The sequence below is a fragment of the Lissotriton helveticus genome, chromosome 5_1, assembly GCF_964261635.1.
Source record: "Lissotriton helveticus chromosome 5_1, aLisHel1.1, whole genome shotgun sequence".
Taxonomy (NCBI): Eukaryota; Metazoa; Chordata; class Amphibia; order Caudata; family Salamandridae; genus Lissotriton; species Lissotriton helveticus.
The window spans coordinates 1,795,217,637-1,795,244,684 of record NC_136065.1 but is presented as its reverse complement, the minus strand read 5'-3'; the positions used below and the strand labels follow the sequence as shown (position 1 = coordinate 1,795,244,684).

Here is a 27,048-nt window from a genome sequence, read left to right as displayed (position 1 = left end):
TTCTGACTACCCACAGCTGATTAGTGCACGACCTATGGGACTTTGGGGAGACACATACGGGAGGCAAATGCTGGGTGATCATTGCGATATGAATATTGAGGGGGAAAAAATGTAAAAACATGGGATCTACCATTCAAGTCGCTAGTCAACAAATGATCATACCGATTAACACATGTAACTCGCCGCCGGACCCCCGGGTTGTCGGCTAAATGGCTGTGTCATCCTGCTTAGTACCTGACTAACTAACGTCTGCCCATGCAGCCTTTATCGGGATGTGGATTGTGAATTGTATGATAACCGCATATTGTATAATAAAGATCTTCTTAAAAATTTAAAAAAAAAAAAACATTTATTCTTTTGCTTAACTATTCATGTTGTTTATAAAAGAATTGGTTACTGAAACATTGAGGTTTTGTTATTGTTTAATGCCCCAGGTTCTAGGTAATAGGGCTGCCCCTGTAGGGTGTAACCGTCCAGACTATTCCATGCCCCCAAGTTTTAAGAAAGGATTGGCCGGCGGGTATTGTCATTTTTAATGTAAAATGAATTAATAAAAAACGGTTGTGTTCATATTTAAATTAGATTTTTAAAAAGTGCCACCATGTGTCAGGCTATCATAAGTGCCAGTGTTGACAATTAAGTGCCAGTGCCGAGCACCGGAAACCACTGGCTCAAATTAAGCACTGGACCTGTGTTGGACTTGTTCTGTGTGCATGAGGGAGCCTTGCATCCTACTGCTGTCACCTGCCCTGTACCTGTTATTGGTTTCATGGAAGCCTGCACTGCTTATGCCCACGCTGTGCCTCTGTTGCGTGCTAATGAACTTTGGTGAAAACCGTTTCAATGTATTATAGATCAAATGAGCACATTACTAATGCCTGTTTTATTGGAGGCGCGAAGAGAGCGCATGATAAAGCTATTCCTTGGTTTGGGTTTTCGGATTAATACTGTAGCATTTTTTAAAACTGTGTATATTCAGACATATGCTTTCTAGTGATTTCACATAAAACCAGGTACGGTACATCTGAAAAGCTGACTTCCATTTCTGAGTCGCATTCCATGGTTTAAGTTCCAGTTGATTAATTGCAGATAATTTCTGATTGACCGACAGAGGAAAAATGGAACTTAAATTGGCACAAAACAGAAGTGAAACGAACAGACACACATGAACCTGTTCAAACTTGCACCAGTAGTAATGAACTCGGATTTTCAGCCGAATAAATCCATTAGAACCCATTTGTGACTGGCCCACTGGAAATTCAACCAAGGTTCTACTTAGACATTTTAAGACGTTTCACAAATCATACATTTAATTAGACACGTGTGGTATACGTGCAAAATTACCAGGAGCCAGCAGTGGGGAAACACAGATTACAAGAGGCCAAGAAGCGAAGGGGGGGTGGGGTGGTGCGGGGGCTTGGAGGGGGGGTCATGATCATGGCTGTTTCTATGGTGCCAGTCCACTGAGCTCCGAGGGCCCCTGCAGATGCCACCTAACACTCATGGTGGCCGAAGCCTCCAGCACTGTAGAGGTGTAGTAGAAAGCGGGGTAGGGGGCAATCAGGGGAAGAGGGTGGCTAGGAAGCTAAAGTGGGGTGGGGCGGGAGTGTGGGGAGATTAGTCTCTGGACTCAGTTGCTGACAGTAGTGCGGTTGTCCCCCTCCGAGGCCCAGTTACCTGCTGGGGCGCTCAATCTGCCTTTGTTCCCTCTGTGTCACAGTGCATTACTGCAACAATAGACAACGTTTCCTGGGGCCAGCGCAACCAGTCCACGGGGCTGGCATTCCCTGCCTAACCGTGGCAACGGGCAGCTCCCGGCCTGCCCCACTGTCTGCTTCGAGCCCGCGCAGCGCCCGGTGGGAAATCCCCGCCGATGGTGCTTTTTTTCTTCTTTCGGAGCAAAATCTGGGTAAAGGGCGTGTGAATGGCGTCGTGGATTGAAATAACTAGGGCTCTGGGAAGATCGCTATGGCCGCGCCTCACAGTGGGGGAGAAGGCTTAGCCCCCTTTCATGGACCTAAGCTCATTCTATGCCTCCTCTTCCCTCGCTTTAGGCCCCGGGAGCACGTTCTAAAATGGCGGTAATCTTTCCGAACCTGTTTAAAATGCAGAGGATTTGGGTGTGGGGCAGCAACCAAACACCCCGTGCAGAAGCTGCTCGTTTAGTCACCTGGGCTGGTCCCTTGGTATGTGCCAGCCCAAAAATGACCCAGAGTAACTGTGATATTGGGCTTATCTTGCCCTGGCCAGGCTAGGACCTTGGTGATCTCACAATATTCTGTGATGTCACTTTGGGTTCTGGCGTGGCCATGGTCCGTTATGTCAGTTGGGGATCGTTGGCTGCGGATGGTTGGATTCTTCTGACTTCTGAGAAATAAACTGCTCTACTCCTACACTAACGTGAGTGCGACCTTTGTTATTACATTTTTCGGGGACTATTCAGACCAGCGAGGCTTTCTGAGAGGTCAGGAAATCCACACAGGAATCCACACATTTATTTCGGAAGGGCGTACGTCAAGCAGGAAGCCATCTTACGTGAGTCAAGGAAAGGAAAGAAATCTATACTAGTGAAAAAGATTGCACATGCTTGAGCAAAAGGACCAGCCACAGTGATGTCAACAGCTAGACCAGCTCGTGACCAAGCAATATATGTTGCAAGAGGGTCAGCTAGAGTCAGGCCAGCGGCTAGATGAGTGCTTGGACCTAGCAATTCCGCATCAGCATTGCTGAGAAATAGTCAAAGTCAAAATTGAAATTACAAATGTTGGTGAAGCAAAATGACCACAGAAGTTATTCTGAGAAAGACGAAGTCAGTGTGCATTTGTAGAAGGATATGATTCAGGTGGAGTTTTAGAAAGGTAGGGTTAGGGTGGCCTGGAGAACAGCAAGGGCTGAAGTGAGATTGGGTGAGGCTGGGCTTGAGAAAGGAAGGACTTGGATTAGATATTCAAAGGTTTGTGTTGGTTTTCTGGAAGGTTATAGTTGTGTTAAATGGATAGTAACAACGGGTATATGGAAGGTTAGTGTTGGGTCCAAAATTAGTTTGGTTTTGTGGATGCAAGTTGAGTAGGTTTGTCTAACCTCAGTTTTAGGGTTGTAATAGTTAGGACGCAGTTTGTTGAAAGCTGTTGCGCAGCTTGTCCAAAGTCTGTGCTGAGTTTGTGGAAAGTTAGGGTTGTATTTCTGCTAAGTGAGTGCTTTGTTTATCAATAGTGCTGCATTTGTTAAAATGTAAAGTTAGATTTAGGTCAGGTTTTCACTAGGTTTTGTGAGATCAGAGTTGGGGGGTTAGTAGAATGTTAAAGTAAGTTTTGGTTTTTCACTCGGAAGGGTTTGGCTAATGGAAGATAAACCTCAGATTGTCTTTAATACTGGAAAGAGGCTTCATGAAATGACCCCTGAACACAGCTCTAATAAGACATTACATCAGATTGATGTATACAGTATTATTTCTCAGCGCAAGAGAGTTCTTCAACAAAGGTCATGTGTGTTAGTTTCTTTCATGGACACATTTAAATTTCAGATTTTGTCCAAGACTATTGGAGGGGAGGAAATAACAAAAAACAAGTTGGACAGTCCATCCCTGTAGGGGGTATGGTGCATGTTCAGGGCTGCTGAAGAGTTTGTACATAAATGTACAAGAGTAGAGGCTTCTGCTTTACACCACTCACCACTTCCTGGAAAACAACTTTGCCAGACCAGTAATGCCTCCTACCTTTATCTAGAACAGGCCCGAAGATCGCGAGGCTATCATCGATGGTCGTGCAGTTCCACCGCCTCCCGCGGAACTGGTGCTGGCATTCCTGGATGCCCAGCTTCACCCCCTCAGCAACACTGGGCATGATCTCAATGTAGTTCCGGCAAAAGCGGAGCTGCTTGGGGACGAGTCCGGGAATCGAGCCACAGAGGATGGGTTGCGACCCAAGTGAAGTATACTGTTGCCCCAGAGCCAGCGACCTAACGGAACAAGAAACAACATTTGTTAGCATCCAACTACGTCCTCTATCTTGAAAGATCAGAGGTTGGAGAATTTAATGGTGGGGTGTTTCACTACACACATTCTAACTCAAGAGGCAATCAGACCTTCAGCTGAGTAATTTCACCACTTTATGAGAAACCATAAACAAAATCCATTCGGCTATTTATAATTTTTCACCTCCTAAAAGTAATATTACTCTGGATTGGTTAATTCAGTACTGGCCCAGTAATATATAAAGTCTTTGGCTTGCATATAGAGACAGTCTAGAAGAAGGCTGTCACATGCCCCATGCCAGTTTACCAAGATAACTACAATGCAAATGAATCTATGAATATTTTTTATTTAGTGTAGAGATATTGAAAATCTTTGTATATTTAATAAGTCTGCCTAGACTTTCGGTACTGGAGTACAGAGCAGGCGATAAATACTGGTGCTCATGTAAAGCGATCTGATATCTTTGGGTCTAGTTTGCGCTATAAAAAACTCCCACACTCACAAAAAAATAAATCACAAGAGTAGATTAATGCATCATTTGTATTGCTCATATTTACGCAGAATTTGCCCAGTGAGTTTTGGCATCTCTGTCACAGGGTCTTAAATCCCTAATTGTGGTAATACCAACCATGCATTATTTTTTGCTTTAGTTATCATGTATAGCCAATTGATTTATTAAGGTGTATGGAAACTTACCTTTTTCCATGACTTTCCACTTGACCTCTATAGAAGATAAACCCTAAAAATGTGGCCAGATGTAGTCAGTGCTTAATGTGTAAAAAAATAAGCGCTCAGGCTCTCGTCAGGATGCCACGGCAGCTTGCACCATACATTGCCCCAGCCATGCTGACAATGATAGTAACAACACAACTGCTAACCATCACACTCCTACAAGTGTGACAATTCAGGCTATTTCAGGCCTCCAAAGCTATAAGAATGGCTTAGGCGGCAGGAAATAATAATTTTAATATATGTTGAATTATTAATTATCTGTTGTTATGGTCATCTCTAAATTAGCCAGACAGTGCAATCTTGTGGCAGACTGTCACAAGCACTGGTGTTGACAATTAAGTGCTAGTGCCAAGGACCGGAAAGCAGCGGCTCAAATGAAGTACTCGATGTAATCCCTACTGAGCCAGGGCATGAATGTAGGAGCTCGAGAACGAACCCCTTGTCCGCATCAATGTGACCTTTCTGTGACTGGGATCTGCAAGAGTGAGATGACACCGTTAACTATTTCATAAGACCACTCCTTAGAGAGATAAACCAATGATCCAGCGGTCATTCAAATTAAGTCATAGAAGTAACCTATCCAATAGTAGCCATGGGGCAGAGCTCCCTTTACTAGTGGTGTTCCCTACAGCAACAAAGCAAGGGGTGAATGGACACTGAAGACATACTCCTTTCTATAACACTTGCAGGCTGTCTCTCCAGTCCTAGGATAATACAGGATCTGCAGCTTGTTCCCATATCTTCATCGATGAAACCTCAGAACAATCAACGACTATAAAACTATGAAGACATCAGGCTAGTCTAGCCCTATTTTCGAGCTTTTAAGTATTGGGGTTCTTATCACGTTGAACCATCCCTGGATCCTTCTATGTACTATTCCTATTTTAACTTGGACCTATTTTGATTACTATATAGAATATACTTTTTTGCAGGTGGAACTCCTGAGGAAGGTAGCGTGAGTTGCCGAAACGCGCGTTGAGACAGAACTTGGAAACCACCCGATAAATTGTTGTTCCAAGGACATTGTTCTCAACTACTTGAATTGCTGTTTAATTAATTGCTTTTTATCTATATGAATTATCGTACTTGAATAGGCCTAATAATTGACTGAAGTACATAATATTGCTCATGTCATTTTTTGCCCAGAGATGTATAACCATTATACAACCTCTTTTTAAAAACACTGCCATGTATAACAAATAAAAAAAATTGTATTTTCCTATATATTAGTGTCACTATTGATTATTTGTCTAATTTTATGCATTTTGCTTTTGTTGAGTTGTTCAAGATTAATGAATGATGGGCAGAGTATGGCTATCTTACGAACACGTTTAAATAGTGTGTATACAATGAGGCTTGCATGAATAAGTAAGGCTTCATCAAACATGCATGGGTTGAAGGTAGAGAGACATCAGCACCCCTTTCCTCCAGTTGATACAGCTTACCCCTAGATTTTCAGACACCAAGAAATGTTTGAAATGCCGGATGATTGTCAGAGCTCTCAACTTTCCCAGTGCCATGGTGATATATTTATATAACCCAGTTTTTTTCTTTTCATTATGGTATTTGTAGGCACATTTTATATTGGGATGCATAGAACTACAAGTCCCAGAATCCAGAGCAAAAACTGGACTGGTTCGCCTTCTCATGCATGGACCTACGAAACACGATAGCTCTTGATTACGCAGTAAATAAACGTGTAAGATAACAAACCAGGAAGACAGATCGATTAGGCGGGAAGAAAGGTTCCAGTGAAAGCCAGGTCTAGACTGTGGAGCACAGGAACAGCGCTTCCGTGCTGCAGATTGTTTCGGCGCCTAAGTGCTTGGGGGCTGCGACATCGAGTTGAGAGCATCTCGAAGTCTTGCTTTCTCTCTCTCTTTCTTTCCCCGGTGACCTTTCGTGACCTTCTCTTCTCCTCGGAGGCAGCCATTGTGAAAACACGTGTCTGTGGTGCATGTAATCAATGCCTCCGAAGTTAGGAGGGCGGTGAATGTTTTCACTTTCTATTGTGGTGCTTTCTGTGCCCTTTGTGGTGTCAATGAGTGGGGGTTTGAGGGGATGAGGAGTTAACGAGGCAGGAGGGGAGAGGAGAACTTCGAGTAAGGAAAGAGAAGCATACAACGAGGTTCAGTCGTGGTGCTTGCTCTCCACTACCTCGCGCCAGTTGTTCCCTTCGGTGTCAGGGCAGGGATTAAGAAGCTACACCTCTCTGCAGCAGAGTTAGGCTATGCAGGCAAACATGACGCGACCACTGTGCCACTGCTGTTCCGGATTACCAAACGGGTAAAGTGGGCACCGGCCTATGGGCCCCACTCTTTTAAGGGGCCCGCGACAACAGATTAAAATATTATTGATTTGATCTTGGAAGAAAATTACAATTAAGCTTTCTTAAATAGTTTCCAAACGATAGATAAAAATGAACCAACTCAAAGAAACAAACACTTTACATTAAAAATTCGGTAGAGAAAATACTGTATTAATGTAATGTACCCATTGAATATTTAACGTTTTGTTGGTTTATTAAAATAAAAAATAAACATTAATTTTTGTTTAATAACAAAAATTGTTAATGTCTAGTTTTGTATGAAACTTATATAGCGCAGGACTTACCCTGGGGCATCTCCGCGCTTGCTTAGGGAACCCGTCCTGGTATTCCCCTGTGAGAAACCCCGGCAGGGTATCCACAAGGCGAAAGCCAGGCATCCCGCCGCGAGGGGCCGATGTGGAGATTAAGCAAGCTATTGCCCAGAGTCGCAGAGTGTGACCCCGTGAGTCGAGTAGGCACCGGAGCGAGAATTGTCGAGACCGTGGAATTTATGAGCCCGAGACCCGCCGAGGCGGGGAATCGAACCCTGGTCCACGGTCGATCTCAGATTCCGGGTCTGCCGCCTCTAACCACTGAGCCACACTTCTCCACTTTGTGTAATAACAATGGTTAATTAAAATTGTTGAATGGTAACATTAAAAACATATTAGGAGTCAATTCGCTATGGGGGGGCACACAATTTGAACTGCTCAAGGGCTTCCATAGGATTTAATCCAGCACTATGCCACGGCATCAGGCATTTGATTCTTCTCGAGCAGTTTGTCTATAAATTCATCCCTGATAGACAACCAATCACATGAGGAGCAGTGGGTTGGAGGCTAAATTGCTGACCTGCACCCTGGGTTCTAATCCTGGGTTTGGCAATTGACTGAAAATTGTGTTTTACTGAGCAGATCACTTTACCTCCTCAGTAATGGGAAAATGGTATGAAGTTTGGCTGTCTTGACATCATTAAAATGTTGTGCTATGATTAAACTCCTCATTGTCTCTGTACTTCAATACTTAGTGGTCCTCTAAAGAGAAGCAAACTACTCAATGCTTAATTTGAGTTGGTCGTTTCCAGTGCTCAGCACCGGTACTTAATCGCCAACACCAGCACTTATAGCACAAACTCAACCCAAAAGTATTGGAGAGCTTTTCATGAGCAATAGTTAAGGACACATTATTTTTTTGAAGGCATGTGGAGATTAAGTGATTTGCCCAGAATCACAGAATGTTGAGCCTACACTGAGACTCAAACCTGGTTCCTCAGCTCCAAAGTTGGCAGCTCTGGCTGTTACGCCATATCCTCTCCCCACTTGTAGGGTTTCTTGGTTAGTAGTTAGTTCTGTTATAGGCAATGGGTTGGTGCAAGCTGCCTCCTGATGAGAGCCCCAGCCCTTATTTTTTCTTACTCCAGGATTGCTGTGTTGTTGCTGCCCGGATGAACATTCACCCTGTGGAAGTTATCTCTAAATTGAGATGTCTATATTATTTGCGTTGGGGACTTGCACCCAGCCCGAGCCTCCTGGTATATTCCTTTGATCTATCTCTAGGCGTGGCTGCCTTGAATGGCCACGTCCTCCTCTGGCCATCGATTGAATTGGAACATTTACAAGGGCCGATTTGGACAACGATTGATGTACACCGGAGCTTATTTTTCCCTTCCTGGAGCCTAACAATAGTTGGGGGAATAACCTTTTTGGTATACAGGTGTGTTGTCCCACACCACTTGTCCATCCTTGCCCTGATGAAGGTGTAGCACCTGCCGGGGCTAGACACCGAAAGCGTTGGCGTTTCAACCGATGTGGGGAGCTGGATTGTCTCTACCCCTACTTTCTGATGATGTCTGAGAACCTGTCATCCAATCATCATGTGGCAGCTTAACCATCTTGATGTACTTGTTGATGTGATTATATTGTTTTGTGTTGCATGAATGACTGTGTTATTTGGAATGCATGATAGTATGACTGTGTAACTTGAATGATGTGTGTGGGACATGGTAATTATAATAATCTGTTGTTGGGTACCATTTTTGCTATGCATTTATTCTATTAAAGCCTGATTAAGTGTCTTTTGATAATATGAAAATAAAAATGAAAAACTATTTTGTTTAAATAATGTCATTATTGGATCATTATGATTTGTGCAGTTGTCTGCACGGGTAGTTGTATGTAAGTATTAGGACCCTTCCCTCAGGGTCTTTTTGTAATTTTTAGGCAGGTATTTTCTTTACATTGGTTGTTCTTATTTCCCCTGCGTTACCTGCCTCCATCTATCTTTCAGGGGTTCCCCCTTTTGAGCTCTGGCTGTTACATCCTCTCCCCACTTGTAGGGTTTCTTGGTTAGTAGTTAGTTCTGTTATAGGCAATGGGCTGATGCAAGCTGCCTCCTGGTGAGAGCCCCAGCCCTTATTTTTTCACAAATTAACCACTGAAACTACCTCTCTGGTTTGGCAACCCTGTAAAGTAAGGGCACAAAGCTGGATGTTTGGGGTACAAACCTGAGGTGAATGAGGGCAAAAAAAAACAATTCTTCCTACTCGAGCCTCTCAAGAAACATCAGCCCCATAACTAAGGAAGCAGGTCCTCTTGCTCCAGCAGAAGCTCCTTAAGAAGACATGTAACTCAGAACTCAGGGAAAGCCCTTTGCGTTCCAGCAAAGGGCCCTCAAGAAGACCTGTATCCCAGAACCCAAGAAAAGGACCCTCATGTTCCAGCAGAGGCTCCTCAAGCATACCTCCACCACTGAACTCAAAAGCATGCCCCCCTGCTCTAGCAGAGGCTCCTCGGGAACACCTCCACCACCGAACACAAGAGCATATCCCCCTGCTCTAGCATAAGCTCCTCAAGTACACCTCCACCACAGATCAGAAGGAACAGCCCCTTCTGCTCTATGAGAGGCTCTACAAGAACAGCTGTACCACAGAACTCAGGGAGTAGTTCCTCCCTAGCAGAGGCCACTCAAGACGACCTCTACCCCAAAACCCAAGGGGCATGCTCTCATTCTCCAGCAGAGACTCCTATGAAGACCTTTACCCCGGTACTTACCCTGCTGTAAGAGGTCCTCTCGTTCTAGCCGAGGCTCCCCCAGAAGACCCGAAGCGCAGAACTCCAGAAGCAGGCCATGTTTCTGTTCCAGTAAGATAGCTCAGTGGACTAATGCATGCATGGTTGAGATCTATGTGTATCCTAGAAGTCATAGATTCGAATCCTGGTAGATCCACTGTGTCTTTCATTTGTATGAGGTTGATGAAAGGAGTACCAGTGAGTCTAGTAATGATTAACACCCGTTATCTGCACATTGCAGCCAGATTAGTAGTTGAGTGTGCTGTATAAGTGTAGTAATTATTATTATTAGAGGAGGCTTACCCCGGGCCTCATGAAGCAGGTCTGGGATGATTGATGGATTAGTGGTTCATTGCTACATGCCTCAGAGCAAGATGACGTAGAGGCACAAGATGTTATAGAGCAATGATTCTTAACCTTTTGACTTTTGGGGACCCCCACTAAATCATTACTGGAAGCCAGGAACTCTGGCCTAAGCAATGTCTATGATTTGAACCTTAAAGCAATACACAAAAATACTGACACAAACATACATCAAATAAATATACAAATGATTAAATATTTTATTCAATGCACAAATATAAAAAAATAGAACATTTAATGGGAAGTTTGGAGTATTTCTAACAGAGCGAGCATTATACTACACTCTAGCATATCACTTTGCCTTTTTTGTGTTGTTAGACGGGGACCTGGAGGGTCGGCCGAGCACAAGGGGAGAGGCCTCCGGTGAGGGCCGTCTCCAGCGATCGTACAGACCAGTAACTTCCCCCCCACAGATGGACACCACACGAAGATAAGATTCAACACTTTTTATAGGCCGTTCTTGGAGTAAGGTAATACGGTACAGTGAGGGTAGGACACGAGGATCCTCTCAATTCTAGTCTCTAGTAAGGGAAGGGGGTAGCGGGACAGTCTTGGTACCCACGGGTACTGAGATGAGACGGCGGTAGCTCACAATCCTCGAGCTCGGTGTTCGGACAGGTCGGACCGCGGCAGCGCCGGCAGGTCCCGAAGAGGTCGTAGGTGGCGACGGGCCGCGGCTGCGCCTGCAGGTCCCAGCAAAGATGGCAGTTACAACGGGCCGCGGCAGCGCCAGCAGGTCCCCACAAAGATGATGGTCACAACGGGCCGCGGCAGCGCCAGCAGGTCCCACGAGGATGAAGGTTACAACGGGCCGCGGCAGCGCCAGCAGGTCCCCACGAAGATGATGGTCACAACGGGCCGCGGCAGCGCCAGCAGGTCCCACGAGGATGAAGGTTGCAAAAGGCCGCGGCAGCGCCAGCAGGCAGGACAATAGTTCACAAGGCAGGGCTGCGGCAGCGCCAGCAGTCCGTCAAGGATGAGTTTGTCGCGGTGTCTCTCGACTCCAGGATACAACTGCCTTCCTGTCCTGGGGCTGCCTCAGTTATAGGTCTGGCGCCCTTTGATGTCCGGACCCTCGCTCTTGGAGGTCGGGAGGTCTGGGATGAGGGAGTCCAGACACCCAGCAGGGGGGTGGAGCCAGCGCTCGGGGAGGCTGGGGGTGCTCGGCACCTGGCGGGGGAGAGCCATCGACACTTCTTACTCCCATTGACCTGCCAAGTGGTCCGTTCACCTCCTGGGTGGATGGTGGTGCCGGGATGTCGGGGCCTGGCCAGGCCCAGGGTCGGGGTCGGGCGGAGGCCGCGCGGCCGCGTGGTGCCGTGTCCAAGATGGCGGCTGGGCCGGGCAATGGTGCTGACGGTGGCCCGGGCCCGTGACACAGGGACATCCGGGAGCAGGCGTCCCATGGGGGGCGGGGTGCGGGTTTGTTCTGTGGGTAGTACCTGGAAGGCTGGGACCCGGGCCCTGTCCTGCGGGGAGGGAGCGAGCCCTTCGTGGGGCCTGTCCAACATGCGTCCCCCCCAGCTGAAGGCGGGGAGAGTCACCCATCTTCTTGGGGACTTTCCTCGTCGAGGCGGAAAAAGCGGGACAGGCCGTCCGCGTTGGCGTGGTCTTGACCAGGGCGATGCTCCACAGTGAAGTCCATCCCCTGCAGGGAGATGGACCACCGTAATAGTTTGGGGTTCTCCCCCCGCATCTGCATGAGCCATTGCAGGGGCCGATGATCTGTCTGTACCCGGAAATGGGTTCCGAAGAGGTACGGCCGGAGCTTCTTGAGGGCCCATACCACTGCGAAGGCCTCTCGCTCAATGGTGCTCCAGCGCTGTTCTCGGGGCAGTAGGCGTCTGCTGATGAAGGCCACTGGTTGGTCCACTCCTTCGGGGTTCAGTTGGGAGAGGACGGCCCCAATACCATGGTCGGAGGCATCGGTCTGAACGATGAACTCGCGGCTGTAGTCGGGGGCCTGGAGCACAGGAGCGGTGCACATGGCGGCCTTCAGCGCCTCGAAGGCTGCTTGACAGTCGGGAGTCCAGTTGACTCTTTTTGGGTGGTTTTTAGACGTGAGTTCCGTGAGGGGCCCCACAATGCTGCCATAGTCCCTTACAAACCGCCGGTAGTATCCGGTGAGCCCCAGGAAGGCTCGGACCTCGGTTTGTGTTTCGGGGGGTTGCCAGGACTGAATGGCAGCTACCTTGAGTTGGAGGGGGGCCACCAGACCGCTCCCCACTTGGTGTCCGAGGTAGGTCACGAACCCCTGGCCGATTTGGCACTTGATGGCCTTTATGGTGAGGCCGGCCTGTTGGAGGGCCTGCAGGACCTCTCTGAGGTGGTGGAGGTGGTCTGTCCAGTGGCGGCTGTATACCGCGATGTCGTCCAGGTAGGCGGCGCTGAATTCTTCGAGGCCCGCCAATACCTGGTTCACCAGTCTTTGAAAAGTGGCTGGAGCGTTCTTCATGCCGAAGGGCATCACTCTGAAATGGTAGTGCCCATCCGGGGTGGAGAAAGCGGAACGTTCTTGGGCTCTGGGGGTGAGGCCGATCTGCCAGTAGCCCGCTGTCAGGTCGAAGATGCTTAGGTAGCGGGCTGCCCCCATGCGGTCGACTAGTTCATCTGCTCGGGGGATAGGGTGAGCGTCGGTTCGGGTGACCGCGTTCAGACCCCGATAGTCAATGCAGAACCGGAGTTCAGGGGTGGTACCCGGGGCCGCGGCCTTGGGGACCAGGACGACCGGGCTGGCCCAGGGACTGTCCGAAGGTTCGATGACTCCGAGGGCGAGCATCTTGGAGACCTCTTCTTGGATGCATGTACGTACCCGATCCGGTACTCGGTACGCCCGGTGTCGAACAGGAGGACTGTCCCCCGTGTCCACGTCGTGCAGGCACCAGGAGGTGACTCCGGGTGCGAAGGAGAACAGGTTTGCGAACGGCAGCAGGAGGGCCCGGCAATCTTGACGCTTCTCTGGGGTCAGGGCCTCGGAGAGTTGGACCCCGTCCACCGAACCATCTCTTTCCCGGGTCCTCAGTAGGTCAGGGAGGGGCTCGGAGTCTCCTTCTGCGCCACTGTCGGTAGCCATCAGCAGGCTGAGCTCGGAGCGCACGAAGTGGGGTTTGAGTCTGTTGGCGTGGAGGACCCGGAGGGGGTTCCGGGGGGACTCCAGGTCGATGAGATAGGTGACGGGACTCTTGCGCTCAATCACCTTGAAGGGCCCTGTCCATTTGTCCTGCAAGGCACACGGTTCGATGGGGGACATCACCCATACCTGCTGACCCGGTTCAAACTCGATGGAGGAGGCATGTTGGTCGTACCACTTCTTCATGTCCTCTTGACTGGCCTCTAGATTGGCTTTAGCGATCTCCCGGAATTTCCGGGTCTGATTGCGGAGGGTCAGGAGGTATTTGTAGACGTCTGAAGGGCTTTTAGGGGGGCCATTTCCCATTCTTCCTTCACTAGGCTGAGAGGCCCGCGAACGGGGTGTCCGTACAGGAGTTCGAAGGGGCTGAAGCCGAGGGACTTCTGGGGGACTTCTCGGTAGGCGAAGAGGAGGCACGGTAGTAGCACGTCCCACTGGCGGCGTAGAGGTTCTTCCAGCCCCATAATCATCCCCTTGAGAGTGCGGTTGAACCGCTCGACCAGTCAGTTCCCCTGGGGGTGATAGGGGGTTGTGAATCGGTAAGTGACCCCGCACTGCTGCCAGAGGGATTTCATATACTTTGAAATAAAGTTCGTACCCCTGTCGCTGACGACTTCCCGGGGGAAGCCCACTCGAGAGAAGATCCCCATTAAGGCTCGACCCACTACTGGGGCTGTTATAGTGCGAAGGGGGACCGCCTCAGGATAGCGGGTAGCGTGGTCCACCAGGACCAGGATGAAGCGATGCCCCTGTACTGTTCGGGGGTCCAGGGGCCCCACAATGTCTATTCCCACCCTTTCGAACGGGGTGGTCACCACGGGGAAGGGTTGCAGGGGTGCCTTGAGTTTGCGGCCGCTCTTCCCGCTGGCCTGGCAGGTCGGGCAGGACCGGCAGTGGTTGGAGACGTCATTTCTCATTTTTGGCCAAAAAAAGTGAGTCACCAGGCGGTGGTAGGTCTTGTCTTGCCCCAGGTGCCCAGCCAGGGGGACATCATGGGCCAGGTTCAACAGGAAGTCTCTGAAGTGGAGGGGCACCACCAGCACTCGACCAGCCCCCAGTTCTGCGATTCTTTGCTCGCTGTACAAGAGATCATTGTCCCAATAAACCCAGTGGGCCCCGGTGGTGTCTCCTTGGCCCTGGGCGAGCGCTTGCTGTCGCAATCCCTCGAGGGAGGGGCAGGTCTTTTGCTCCCACCGGACTTGTTCTTGGGTGGGCCCCCCCTCTTGACGCCACTGGGCCAGGTCGGGAAGCTCGGGGGGCTGTGTGGACCCCTCTGTGGTGGGGTCCGGGTGGTCGGTCTGGAGGAGGTCCTCTTCTGGAGCGATCGAGGGCGGAGGTGCGGCCCATTCGGGTTCTTCTGGTTCAGGGATGGCGCGGGTGGCCATGGACCGGGTGGTCACGCACGCCCAGTCCGGGAGGCCCAACATCCCCAGATGCTCTCTTCTTTCAACAGCTGCCCACGGGGAGCTCTCAAGATCGTTCCCCAGGAGGCAGTCCACGGGGGCATCGTCGCGGACAGTTACTTTCAGCATGCTGGACACTCCTCCCCATTCGAAGGGGACGCTCTCCGAGTTATCTGCCGATCGGACGGGGCAAAGCACGTTTGGCAGGATTTGTTCTGGGGTCACCAGGTGACAACGGACGGCCGTCACACTGGCCCCGGTGTCACGCAGGGCCTCGGCCTTGCGCCCATTGATGCTCACCCATTGGCTGTACTTCCGAGTGTTGGCGGGCAGGGGAGTCCGCGGGACCATGTCTCTCCCTCCTAGGCATGCCAGGGTCATGGCGGCGGGTTCCCACTCGCACTGCTCCGACTCGTAGGCCTCCGAGTCTTCGGAGACTTGTTCTTCTCCTAGGGCGGCGGCCGCCATCTGGCGGGGCCCGGGAACCTGGTTCTTCGGGCAGGTCGGGTCACTGGCATAGTGGCCGACTCGCTGGCATCGATGACACGTCACGTTGGCTCGGAACCCCGGGCGCATCGGGGGGTTTCCCCGGCCCGCTGGGGGCGGGGTGGCGTTAGCGGGAGCGGCTGGGACCGCGTCTCTGCCCCGGCCCGGTCCTCCACCTCCTCCCCGGGGGCGATGATGACCTTGGTTGGTTCTGTTCTGCTCGTTCGGCCCACTCCGGGCCACTCGGGTGCTCTCCCACCGGTCAGCCTCGGTGGCGAGCTGCCGTGGGTCAGTCAATTTACTGTCAAGGAGGTGCTGCCTGAGCTCGACGAAGCAGTTGTTGGAGAGGTGCTCCCACACAATGAGATTGAAGAGTTGTTCGTAAGTGGTTACGTTGTTGCCCTTGATCCATCCCTCGAAGGCCCGGCTGAAATAGTTCACGTATTCCAACCATGTTGTACCTGGGATCCGGGTGCAGTTGCGGAACCTCTGGCGGTACATTTCGGGTGTAAGCCCATATCGACTGAGGAGGGCGGCCTTCATGTGGTCATAGGACGTCATTTGATGGTCCGGAAGCTGCAGCAGGGCATCACGGCCCTCATTGACGAATCTCCCCCATAGACCGGCTCCCCAGTCGCTTCGAGCGACCCGGTGGGCAGTCATGGCGATCTCATAGGCCTTGAACCACTGCTGTATGTCGTCGTTTCGGTGATATTCTCGGACCACATCCTTGGGGATGTGGACCTTCTGCTCGGTAGTACCCAGGGAGCGTGGTGGCTCGGGCACCCCTAGGTTTTTGTTCAGTTTGCGTATTTCTATCTCCGCTAGTTTGCACTCGTGCTCGTATGCCAGTCTTTTTTCTTCGAGATCCCTCTGTCTCTGTTTTTCCTCTCGCTCTTCTCTGAGCCGTAAGTGTTCTAAGTTTATTTTTTGTTCCGCCAGCTTCAATTCTCCGTCTAATTTGAGTCGTGCCAAGTCTAACTCGTGTAATCTATTTTTTTCCCGTTCCTGGATCTCTTCTCGGGAGGGGCCTGTTCTCCGTTCTTCCGTCAGGGAGGTGTTGACTTCCGGGGCTACGGGGTCCCGGGGGGTTGCGGTATTCGTCTCTGTCCAGGCCTCTAGGGCGCTTTTGAAGTCTTCTTTTGTGCTTAGCCCGGTGGTAGCAATGCCTAAGTCCATGCAAAACTGTTTTAGCTCTCGGTGGTTGTATTCCTCCAGTTTTTCCATCTGGAACTTCTCTGCAGATCCGCTCTCTTTGGTCGTCATTGTGGTTTAGTCGTAGGGTGAGTTACTATCTGTACGGTACGCGTTGGTTCGGATCGCGCCGCTGGCCACCAATGTTAGACGGGGACCTGGAGGGTCGGCCGAGCACAAGGGGAGAGGCCTCCGGTGAGGGCCGTCTCCAGCGATCGTACAGACCAGTAACTTCCCCCCCACAGATGGACACCACACGAAGATAATATTCAACACTTTTTATAGGCCGTTCTTGGAGTAAGGTAATACGGTACAGTGAGGGTAGGACACGAGGATCCTCTCAATTCTAGTCTCTAGTAAGGGAAGGGGGTAGCGGGACAGTCTTGGTACCCACGGGTACTGAGATGAGACGGCGGTAGCTCACAATCCTCGAGCTCGGTGTTCGGACAGGTCGGACCGCGGCAGCGCCGGCAGGTCCCGAAGAGGTCGTAGGTGGCGACGGGCCGCGGCAGCGCCTGCAGGTCCCAGCAAAGATGGCAGTTACAACGGGCCGCGGCAGCGCCAGCAGGTCCCCACGAAGATGATGGTCACAACGGGCCGCGGCAGCGCCAGCAGGTCCCACGAGGATGAAGGTTACAACGGGCCGCGGCAGCGCCAGCAGGTCCCCACGAAGATGATGGTCACAACGGGCCGCGGCAGCGCCAGCAGGTCCCACGAGGATGAAGGTTGCAAAAGGCCGCGGCAGCGCCAGCAGGCAGGACAATAGTTCACAAGGCAGGGCTGCGGCAGCGCCAGCAGTCCGTCAAGGATGAGTTCGTCGCGGTGTCTCTCGACTCCAGGATACAACTGCCTTCCTGTCCTGGGGCTGCCTCAGTTATAGGTCTAATAAAACCAAAAACAATGTTGTCCCCCAAAATAATTTTCTCTCGCAACTTCGAGACTACAAACAAGGGAAAAAAAGCCTATTGTTTGTATGGGTTATTTTATTCAAACCCTTTTAGAAATTTTTATTAAACCATTTTGAAAGGCATTTTAAAGTTGAGAAAAACACTACTTACAAACATTTACACTATTTACAACTATCATACAAACAGTTCTAAACACCAAACAATAACTATGTACAAATGAATCCACAGTTATAAACAAGCTTCTTTTACAATAAGAAAAACAACAATTCTGTTCGCACAAATAATCAATCTTTGTGAAAAATACAACTTATTAGAAAGCCCAACCAGGGTCAAAACAACAGGAAGAGGCAACAGAAAAATCACTTTGTACTCAACAATCAGTTACAGTTAACAAATGACTGTTAATTTTGCTCAATCAAAAGTGCCTATTCGCCGTTATGCCGACGCGTTTCAAATCTGGATGGAATCACAGATTCTCTTCAGGGCTCTGTCAGTGTGGTATTCTATAAAAATAAAGGAAGCTTGATTTAGCCACTATTTACAAAGGTTGAGAACCACCCCCTAGAACACAGGGACAGAAGTCGCAGGTTTTTTTTACCTTTTCACATGGATAACGCGATCCCGCGGTCCAATCATTCAAATAGAGAGGGGCCTTTTATTATGCAGAGGTTCTGTTTAGAAAGATTATGAGAAAGGGACTTCGTCCTCTGAGTCATCTGGTTCGGACTCAAGTGGAGGGAATAACAAGAAACAAACTCCTTTTTTAGACAAAGGCCAGCAGCAAAAGGTAAGGTTCAAACCACAATGGGAAATGCGAACCCGGAGGAATTACTACAAGTCATAGAAAATCCGTCCACCGTAGTTAACTTATCAACTCGGGCATTGTCAAAAGATGAAGAATCTGTGTTGAACTTGGGGCTAAAATTTGTCCCAACGAGACGTACAGACTTCACCAAATTAAAACTTGAGACATTAGAATTTTGCCGCAAAATTCGTCTTAAAGCGTTTTTTGCCAACCAACCTCCAAGTAGCAACATGGAGACAACGGGGCTTAGGAATAAATCCACTTTCATACCCACCCAGAATGTACCTAAGCAAGTACTTGCATTCGAACAAATTCTTTTGTCATCAATAAATAAATTGGAACATCAGCAGAAATTTGTAAAACCCAATATCACGAAGGGACAACTGACAGCAATAAAAAATCTTAAGGAAGATTCATCATTAGTGATAAAGCAGGCTGACAAGGGCGGTGCCGTTGTCATTTGGCCAAGAGACAAATACTTAGCTGAAGGTTATTCGCATGTAAACAACCAAGATTGGTATCGAAAATTGTCGGAAGACCCCTTACAGCAAATTCAATCTTTGATTGCAGATGCTGTACAAAATGGCAAAGATAGTGGTTTCTTAGGCCCCAAGGAAACTGATTTTTTAATCAAAAAATTTCCCAGAACTCCAGTGGCATACTTTCTGCCGAAAATTCATAAAAATTCGTCGGATCCCCCCGGGCGACCAATTGTCTCGGGCTGCGACTCGTGTCTCGAGCCCTTGTCCAAATTTGTGGACTTCTTTTTGAAGCCATTTGTTACGGAAGTGAAGGCATATCTACGGGACACAACGGATTTTCTGTCAAAAGTAGAGGGCACTGTATTTGATGACACAGTACAATTAATGGTGACAATGGACGTCACGTCCCTCTACACTCAAATACCTCAGGAGGAGGCATTAGAAGTGATTGAACTTTATTTGGACTCCAGAGAGAGACCCCACAAAGTCCCTACATCCTTTATACTGCGATTGGCAGAGATTACTCTGAAAAAGAATTATTTTCGTTTCAATGACGATTTCTACATGCAAGTTAAGGGCACCGCGATGGGGTGCCCTTATGCTCCTGAAATGGCCGTCCTTTTTATGGCGGCTTACGAAAAAAGATTCATAGAGACAAACAACCCCTACTCACGAAATATAATTCATTGGTATCGTTACATCGACGACGTGTGGCTCCTGTGGCAGGGGAGCCCCGCCGACTTGAGTAACTTTCACCAATGGATAAATTCGAGACATCGTGACATACAATTCTCACTAGATTCAAGTAACGTTAAAATGACCTTTCTTGATGTTGAAATGAGTAATGTGGGAGGTATCTTGAAATCATCACTTTTCAGGAAGAAAACGGATAAAAACACCATCCTTCATTATGGCAGCTCGCACCCAAGAAACCTGAGGGCGAACTTGCCTTATGGACAACTTCTCAGAATTCGGCGAAATTGTTCAGAAATTGACCAGTTCGAGGAACATGGCCAACAGTTTTGCAATGATTTGGTCAAACGAGGCTACCCAGGTAAACTACTTAAGCATTCGTTTAAGAGGGCCCGTTATACACCAAGAGAATGTCTCTTTGAGAAAAAACAGAAGCGTGAACTTGAAAGCTTAGTTTGCGTTACCACGTTTTGTGCGGAAACTCACAAAATCCGACAGATGGTTTTGAAACATTGGCATTTGTTAGAACAATTGGAAATGCCATTTCCCCGCCCAATATTTGCCTTTAAAAAAAACCAGAATATTGGCCAACAATTAGTTCGCGCAGACATTAGAATACCAAAACCAAAAAGCGACTTATTGTCTAAATGGGGACTGAAACCAATCGAGGGCCACCATAGATGTGGGAATTGTATCGCTTGCGATACAACGATTGAAGGGAAAACTTTCTGCCACACTACTACAACGTGGACCCATTCGAACTTCACGAATTGTAGAACTAAAAACGTGGTGTACGCTATTATTTGCCCTTGCCCTAAAATTTATATAGGCAAAACAAACCAACAGGCCAATACACGCATGACGCAACATAGGTCACGCATTAAGAACAGAGTGCTCACAGCGCCCCTTGTCCAACACTTTACTGATCAAAATCATGGGGAAAATGAGTTCAAGTGGACTGTGCTGTTCAACTTGAATCAAACTAATTTGGGTGGAAACAGCGATGAAATGCTTCTGAGAAAAGAAGCGTATTTGATACTCAAATTCAATAGTACCCAAACGGGGCTAAACTCTTTATCTGAGATTTCCCGCCTATAAACCCGAAGTATCTGTTTAACTACAAAGTCCATAATGCTCAGCGGCGGATTAGCTATGAAGTAGTTGCCTCACATGGTGGTTTTCCACCAATGAGTTCGCATTTCCTGGTACGTGGTTGGAAAGAGAGGTGAGTGTTGGCGCGTCTCCTGTAGATAGCAGACAAGTAGCTTCTTCGCGCTTTACAATTTTAATATAACTATTGCAGATCGAAGCGAGATTGAAGCACGCAGTGTTATACCGCGGAGGCATCCCCGCCTATCAGCGAGAGTCCGGCATAACAGCTAAATCACTCACTGCCCCTCAGAAAGAAACCCAGGTACGCCTAAGGTTAGGAAATCCGCGGTTTTAGACCGAGCTAGCAAAGTTAACGATCATTTAATAAGTCCAGCACATGTCTGTTGCTTTTCAGGCGGCAGCATTAATGAGTATACAGCGCATGAACCATGTTCGGAGAAAATAACTAGCGGCGCCTCCGTTTCAAATAATTTAAGGTACGAAATGTGTGCTTTGAAATTGTGGGACCACCTACCTGCATGTCTCTGATAGGCTTGGTATTAAAATCCCTTTCTCATAATCTTTCTAAACAGAACCTCTGCATAATAAAAGGCCCCTCTCTATTTGAATGATTGGACCGCGGGATCGCGTTATCCATGTGAAAAGGTAAAAAAAACCTGCGACTTCTGTCCCTGTGTTCTAGGGGGTGGTTCTCAACCTTTGTAAATAGTGGCTAAATCAAGCTTCCTTTATTTTTATAGAATACCACACTGACAGAGCCCTGAAGAGAATCTGTGATTCCATCCAGATTTGAAACGCGTCGGCATAACGGCGAATAGGCACTTTTGATTGAGCAAAATTAAGTCATTTGTTAACTGTAACTGATTGTTGAGTACAAAGTGATTTTTCTGTTGCCTCTTCCTGTTGTTTTGACCCTGGTTGGGCTTTCTAATAAGTTGTATTTTTCACAAAGATTGATTATTTGTGCGAACAGAATTGTTGTTTTTCTTATTGTAAAAGAAGCTTGTTTATAACTGTGGATTCATTTGTACATAGTTATTGTTTGGTGTTTAGAACTGTTTGTATGATAGTTGTAAATAGTGTAAATGTTTGTAAGTAGTGTTTTTCTCAACTTTAAAATGCCTTTCAAAATGGTTTAATAAAAATTTCTAAAAGGGTTTGAATAAAATAACCCATACAAACAATAGGCTTTTTTTCCCTTGTTTGTAGTCTCGAAGTTGCGAGAGAAAATTATTTTGGGGGACAACATTGTTTTTGGTTTTATTATATTACGGTCCAGTTGACCCCCTGTCCCAGGACCAAACTCCGTTTTTTTGCAAATCAGTTATAGGTCTGGCGCCCTTTGATGTCCGGACCCTCGCTCTTGGAGGTCGGGAGGTCTGGGATGAGGGAGTCCAGACACCCAGCAGGGGGGTGGAGCCAGCGCTCGGGGAGGCTGGGGGTGCTCGGCACCTGGCGGGGGAGAGCCATCGACACTTCTTACTCCCATTGACCTGCCAAGTGGTCCGTTCACCTCCTGGGTGGATGGTGGTGCCGGGATGTCGGGGCCTGGCCAGGCCCAGGGTCGGGGTCGGGCGGAGGCCGCGCGGCCGCGTGGTGCCGTGTCCAAGATGGCGGCTGGGCCGGGCAATGGTGCTGACGGTGGCCCGGGACACAGGGACATCCGGGAGCAGGCGTCCCATGGGGGACGGGGTGCGGGTTTGTTCTGTGGGTAGTACCTGGAAGGCTGGGACCCGGGCCCTGTCCTGCGGGGAGGGAGCGAGCCCTTCGTGGGGCCTGTCCAACATGTGTCTAATGCATGCTCTTGTTTTGTCTGTGCTGCAACTGATGCCACTTATTGTCCATACTATATTCAGTTTGCTGTACTTGTGCCGCTTCCATGAACCAACTTAAGGATACCAATGTAATTTTTAGCCCCAGTGTCAAATTCCTTCATGCTTATATAACATTTTAAAATGATTGATTTTACATTTGGATATATATATATCCCACTTGCAACTGAATGGTTATTTATTCCTTTACCCATTTGGGTTAGTTGAACAGAAATATGAGGATTTGTACTGTATGGTTAGGAAATTAAGATTGCGAGGTAGGGTGCTATGATACTATAACTATCCACTCCTCTTAATGTTTCTACTTTTTGTATTATTCAGAAAATCAATGTAAATATATAGTTATATGAAATTTTATGGATTTATCCTTGTAAATATAACATGTAAAATTGGTTTTTAGATTGTAGAAATGTTTTTAACATTTTCTATTTATGTATATTTATTTTTTCTTAAACATTTGGAAAAAATATGTTTACATTACTTTGGGCACTATGCCCTGAATTTACTGTTTGCTGCTATCACATTTAGACAGTATTTCCTCTCTGTTCACTGTTTCTAATTACAAATAGCTGCTATAACGTAGTGGGTTTGACTACAAATACCCTCATCTATGTTGTTGACACATCATGTGATCAAGCCTCTTCGAGAGGCGAAACGCGTCATGACAGATTGCTGGCACGATTTTGCACTGACAAACACTAAGGATTAGCACTTAAACGGCGGTTTCACTCCACGTTATTTGGTCTCCATTGGAACAGGGGACATGGCGAATGGCGTTTTTCTACATATTTATATATATATATATATATATATATATATATATATATATATATATATATATATATATATATATATATATAAATATATATATATACAAATATATTGAACAACACAATGGCAACCAGGAAACAAAAGCAACAAGGGCGCTCAGCAGTGTGTATAGGTAATTATAGATCATAACTGTCTATGGGTGGCACTCAAAGGAAACAAAGGGTTGGTTACCATACCTCCATATAAAGTCCACCAAAGGCAGAGAAACAGGTAAGCAGGCAGATCCAAGCACTCAACAAGTTTAGAAATTAATTTCAAGTCCAAAATTGATAGCTCACAGTCCACTTTAATCCATTTCCTTTGTTCAGGTGTGAAGGGTTTCATCCAAAGTCCTCTTTTCAGTCTAATGAGAACTTTTACAGCCAGTATACTTTCCAGACAGATAACGGAAGTACAGCCAACATGTGTTTCGTCATTAGGTAGGTAACACCTCGACTTCTTCAGGGCTGATTCCTATTCCTCCAATTATCAAGGATCAGGAAAAGTGCACAATTGTGCCAGCACATACAATAGTACAACGTAACTAACAAACTATGGGGCATATTAGCAAGAACCTTGTTAAAAGCAACAAGCCGCGGACGCTGCGAAACTCGTCGGGTGGATTTTGATAGTAAACCTCACTAAGGAGCAATTGGGCCAAAGCTTGGTGTCTGGTTATTATTGAGACAACTTCTGTGTTGGATATATATATATATATATATATATATATATATATATATATATATATATATATATATATATATATATATATATAAGATTTTCTTTTCCAAACAGCTGCGGACATCCTGAGTCTACGTCACAGACCATAGATTAAGAACCGCTGTTCTAGAGCACAGCACATGCCATATAGATCAACTAGATGTATTATTTTGTTTTGAACTGGTAATGGTGCTTTGGTGAAAGTGCAGTCAGCGGGCAGTGTATGTCAGAGGAGGGCCTATCATCTATGCAAGACAGTGGGCCACGTTCGATCCATTAATGAGTCTCTAAACAGATGAGTATTGTCTGCCTAGTCACGCTGTAACACCCTACCCTGTCCCACAGGTAGAGAGGACCTTGATTCCGAAGGTCTCCTTGAACTAATCATAGGTTGCACGTAAATGGTGTCTAGCAGTTTCTTCTCTGCATGACAGTGCCATATTTTATGTTTGTGTTTGCAGACACTGCTTCTCAGATAGTATGCAGTCCATGAGCTAATGTGCTGCTAATTTTTAATGCTTAGTTGAGGTGAGGTACCTTTCCTACATCTCTTCTGGCTCCCTCTCCTGTGGTGCATACCACAATTGCTATCTTTTAAAACTATCTCTCAAAAACCTCACCAACATCTTCAACTCCCTCACAGCCACTGACCACAGGCCAAGTCTGACACCAAGGCTGTGTGCAGAAGGGGTAGCAAATTAAGTTTATCGTAAAAAACATTGAAATTCACTGAAACAAATATGTTCAAACCTGGGTTAGGGTTCTGGCTCAAATGTATAACACTCCTAAAATTCACTGGTTATGAACGCATATAACACATGCCATAACTTAGGGTGTCCGCAATGCGCAAAACCCTTATTTGCCAAAATTGCACAGATAGGATCAAAAAGGATCAAAATAAGCTTTATTCGGCTTTTTAGTTTAAAAACCATAAAAGCAGCAAAATGAAGTGCATTTCATACAAAAATATCTCAACAATACATTTCATAGTTAAAAATATGAATTGACTTGAACCCAACTAAAATAGTTTAACAAAAACTACTATTCAAAGTAATAACCCAAGATACACAGAATCCCCCCTGTTTCACCCGATGTTATGGTGATTCGGTGCTCGGGGACCAGGATAGAAATCGTGCAGGTCCCAGATACAGATGGAACCATCTCCAAGTTTGGGTTTGGTAGATCTCAAATAGGGGGCAATGTTCCTATATTTAAATTTAATTAAGATCAGGTCCCCCGAAACATTTTTGGGTAGATGACCAAGCCACCCCACTCTTCTGACGCTCATTATCCCACCGTCTAGTGTAGGTGGTAATGATCTATTGTTTTTAAGCCAAAAAATGGCTTTGTTCAGTAGGTCCTGGTGTAGCTCGCGTTTGCCCGGACTGAGAGGGGGGACCCCAGAGAGAACAGTGACGTATGGGGCAGCTTCGGGGGGTAGATCAATACGATGTCTTCTCTCTAGGGGGATCATATGAGCTCTATGTGGGGCATGTTCAGAATTACAAGTCGCTTTTTTTCCAGTATGAGTGGGTGGTATCAAAGGGGAGTTGCAAGTTTCAATTATCCTGGGAGCATTGTTAGACCTTTCACGGGTGTTATGGTGGATATTTGAGGGGGTAGAACGTGTGGGTATAACAGTGTTACCAGTTGATGGGTATGACCCAATTACAGTTTTTTCGATTCTGGCCAGCCTGTCTCCCAAGTCATTTATTTTTACTACCAGTGGAGATAGAGCAATGATAAACAGTCGCTCTATTTGGGCCAGGAGGGTCACTTGAAGGGGGGATGCGGAGTCATTTGGTCGAGTCTCTGCTTTATCCAACATAAATGAGGCTGGGTTGGGAGCAAGTAGAGAGGAGCAGCATTTATTGGATGGAGAGAGGGTTATAACGGGAGATGCCTGGGGAGAGAAATATACTAAATCAGTGTCTCTGGCCGCTATGGGGGGGGTTATAGCATCTGGGATATAGTTTGTGCCACAGAGGTCGTTCAGCTCTTCCCAGATGGACATTATAGTTTGTAGTCTGGATCCGGACGACAACCGTAATTAGTAATTAGTTCAGAGCGCTAGAGGTTAAATGGATAGAACCTGACTGTACCTTATACTATGATGGAACCAAGAGTGGTGGCCCGTCCCGTCCTCTTTGTGCCTCTGAGGGCCACAGAGGGCCCGCCCTTTGCCCGGGCTTAGCCCGGGCTTAGCCCGGCGCCGACCCGCGCGCGGTCCCGCGACGCGGATGCTGGAGCCCTTTTGAAGCGCCTCCTGGCGCAGGAAATCCGTGTGGCGGCGTGTCCCGCCGCTAGGGCTGCTGGTGAGTGTAGTTCTGGGCCGGGCACGCCCCCCTCGCACTGCGGCCGCTGGTCAGGGATAGCGGCGGCAGGAGGGAGCGTCGGAGCTGTGCTGCAGTGGCCCAGGGTATGTCCCCCTAACGGTTTTGGCTGTCTCCCTGCTCCACCGATGCTGGAGCCCTTTTGAAGCGCCTCCTGGCGCAGGAAATCCGTGTGGCGGCGTGTCCCGCCGCTAGGGCTGCTGGTGAGTGTAGTTCTGGGCCGGGCACGCCCCCCTCGCACTGCGGCCGCTGGTCAGGGATAGCGGCGGCAGGAGGGAGCGTCGGAGCTGTGCTGCAGTGGCCCAGGGTATGTCCCCCAAACGGTTTTGGCTGTCTCCCTGCTCCACCGATGCTGGAGCCCTTTTGAAGCGCCTCCTGGCGCAGGAAATCCGTGTGGCGGCGTGTCCCGCCGCTAGGGCTGCTGGTGAGTGTAGTTCTGGGCCGGGCACGCCCCCCTCGCACTGCGGCCGCTGGTCAGGGATAGCGGCGGCAGGAGGGAGCGTCGGAGCTGTGCTGCAGTGGCCCAGGGTATGTCCCCCAAACGGTTTTGGCTGTCTCCATTGCACAGATACACAAAGTTAACAGGAGAGCAAAATGACGTGCCATGTGTTTACTCGTGTGTTGTGTGCATTCATAGCCATAACTGGTGAATTTCAGTGGTTTTACACATTTGAGCCAGAACAACAACTCAGTTT

The 27,048-nt window shown here is 48.1% G+C and overlaps 1 protein-coding gene across 1 annotated transcript in view; it reads right to left on the bottom strand.

Moving 5' to 3' along the window:
* WNT3 (Wnt family member 3) overlaps nucleotides 1-3,870 on the bottom strand; it is a 39,056-nt gene extending 35,186 nt beyond the window's left edge. Inside the window, exon 1 of the mRNA XM_078641385.1 lies at nucleotides 3,716-3,870. Within this exon, the coding sequence (XP_078497511.1) occupies nucleotides 3,716-3,842 (127 nt within the window). The 5' untranslated portion in view covers nucleotides 3,843-3,870. The remainder of the gene's footprint in view (nucleotides 1-3,715) is intronic.
* Between the last annotated feature and the right edge of the window lie 23,178 nt (nucleotides 3,871-27,048).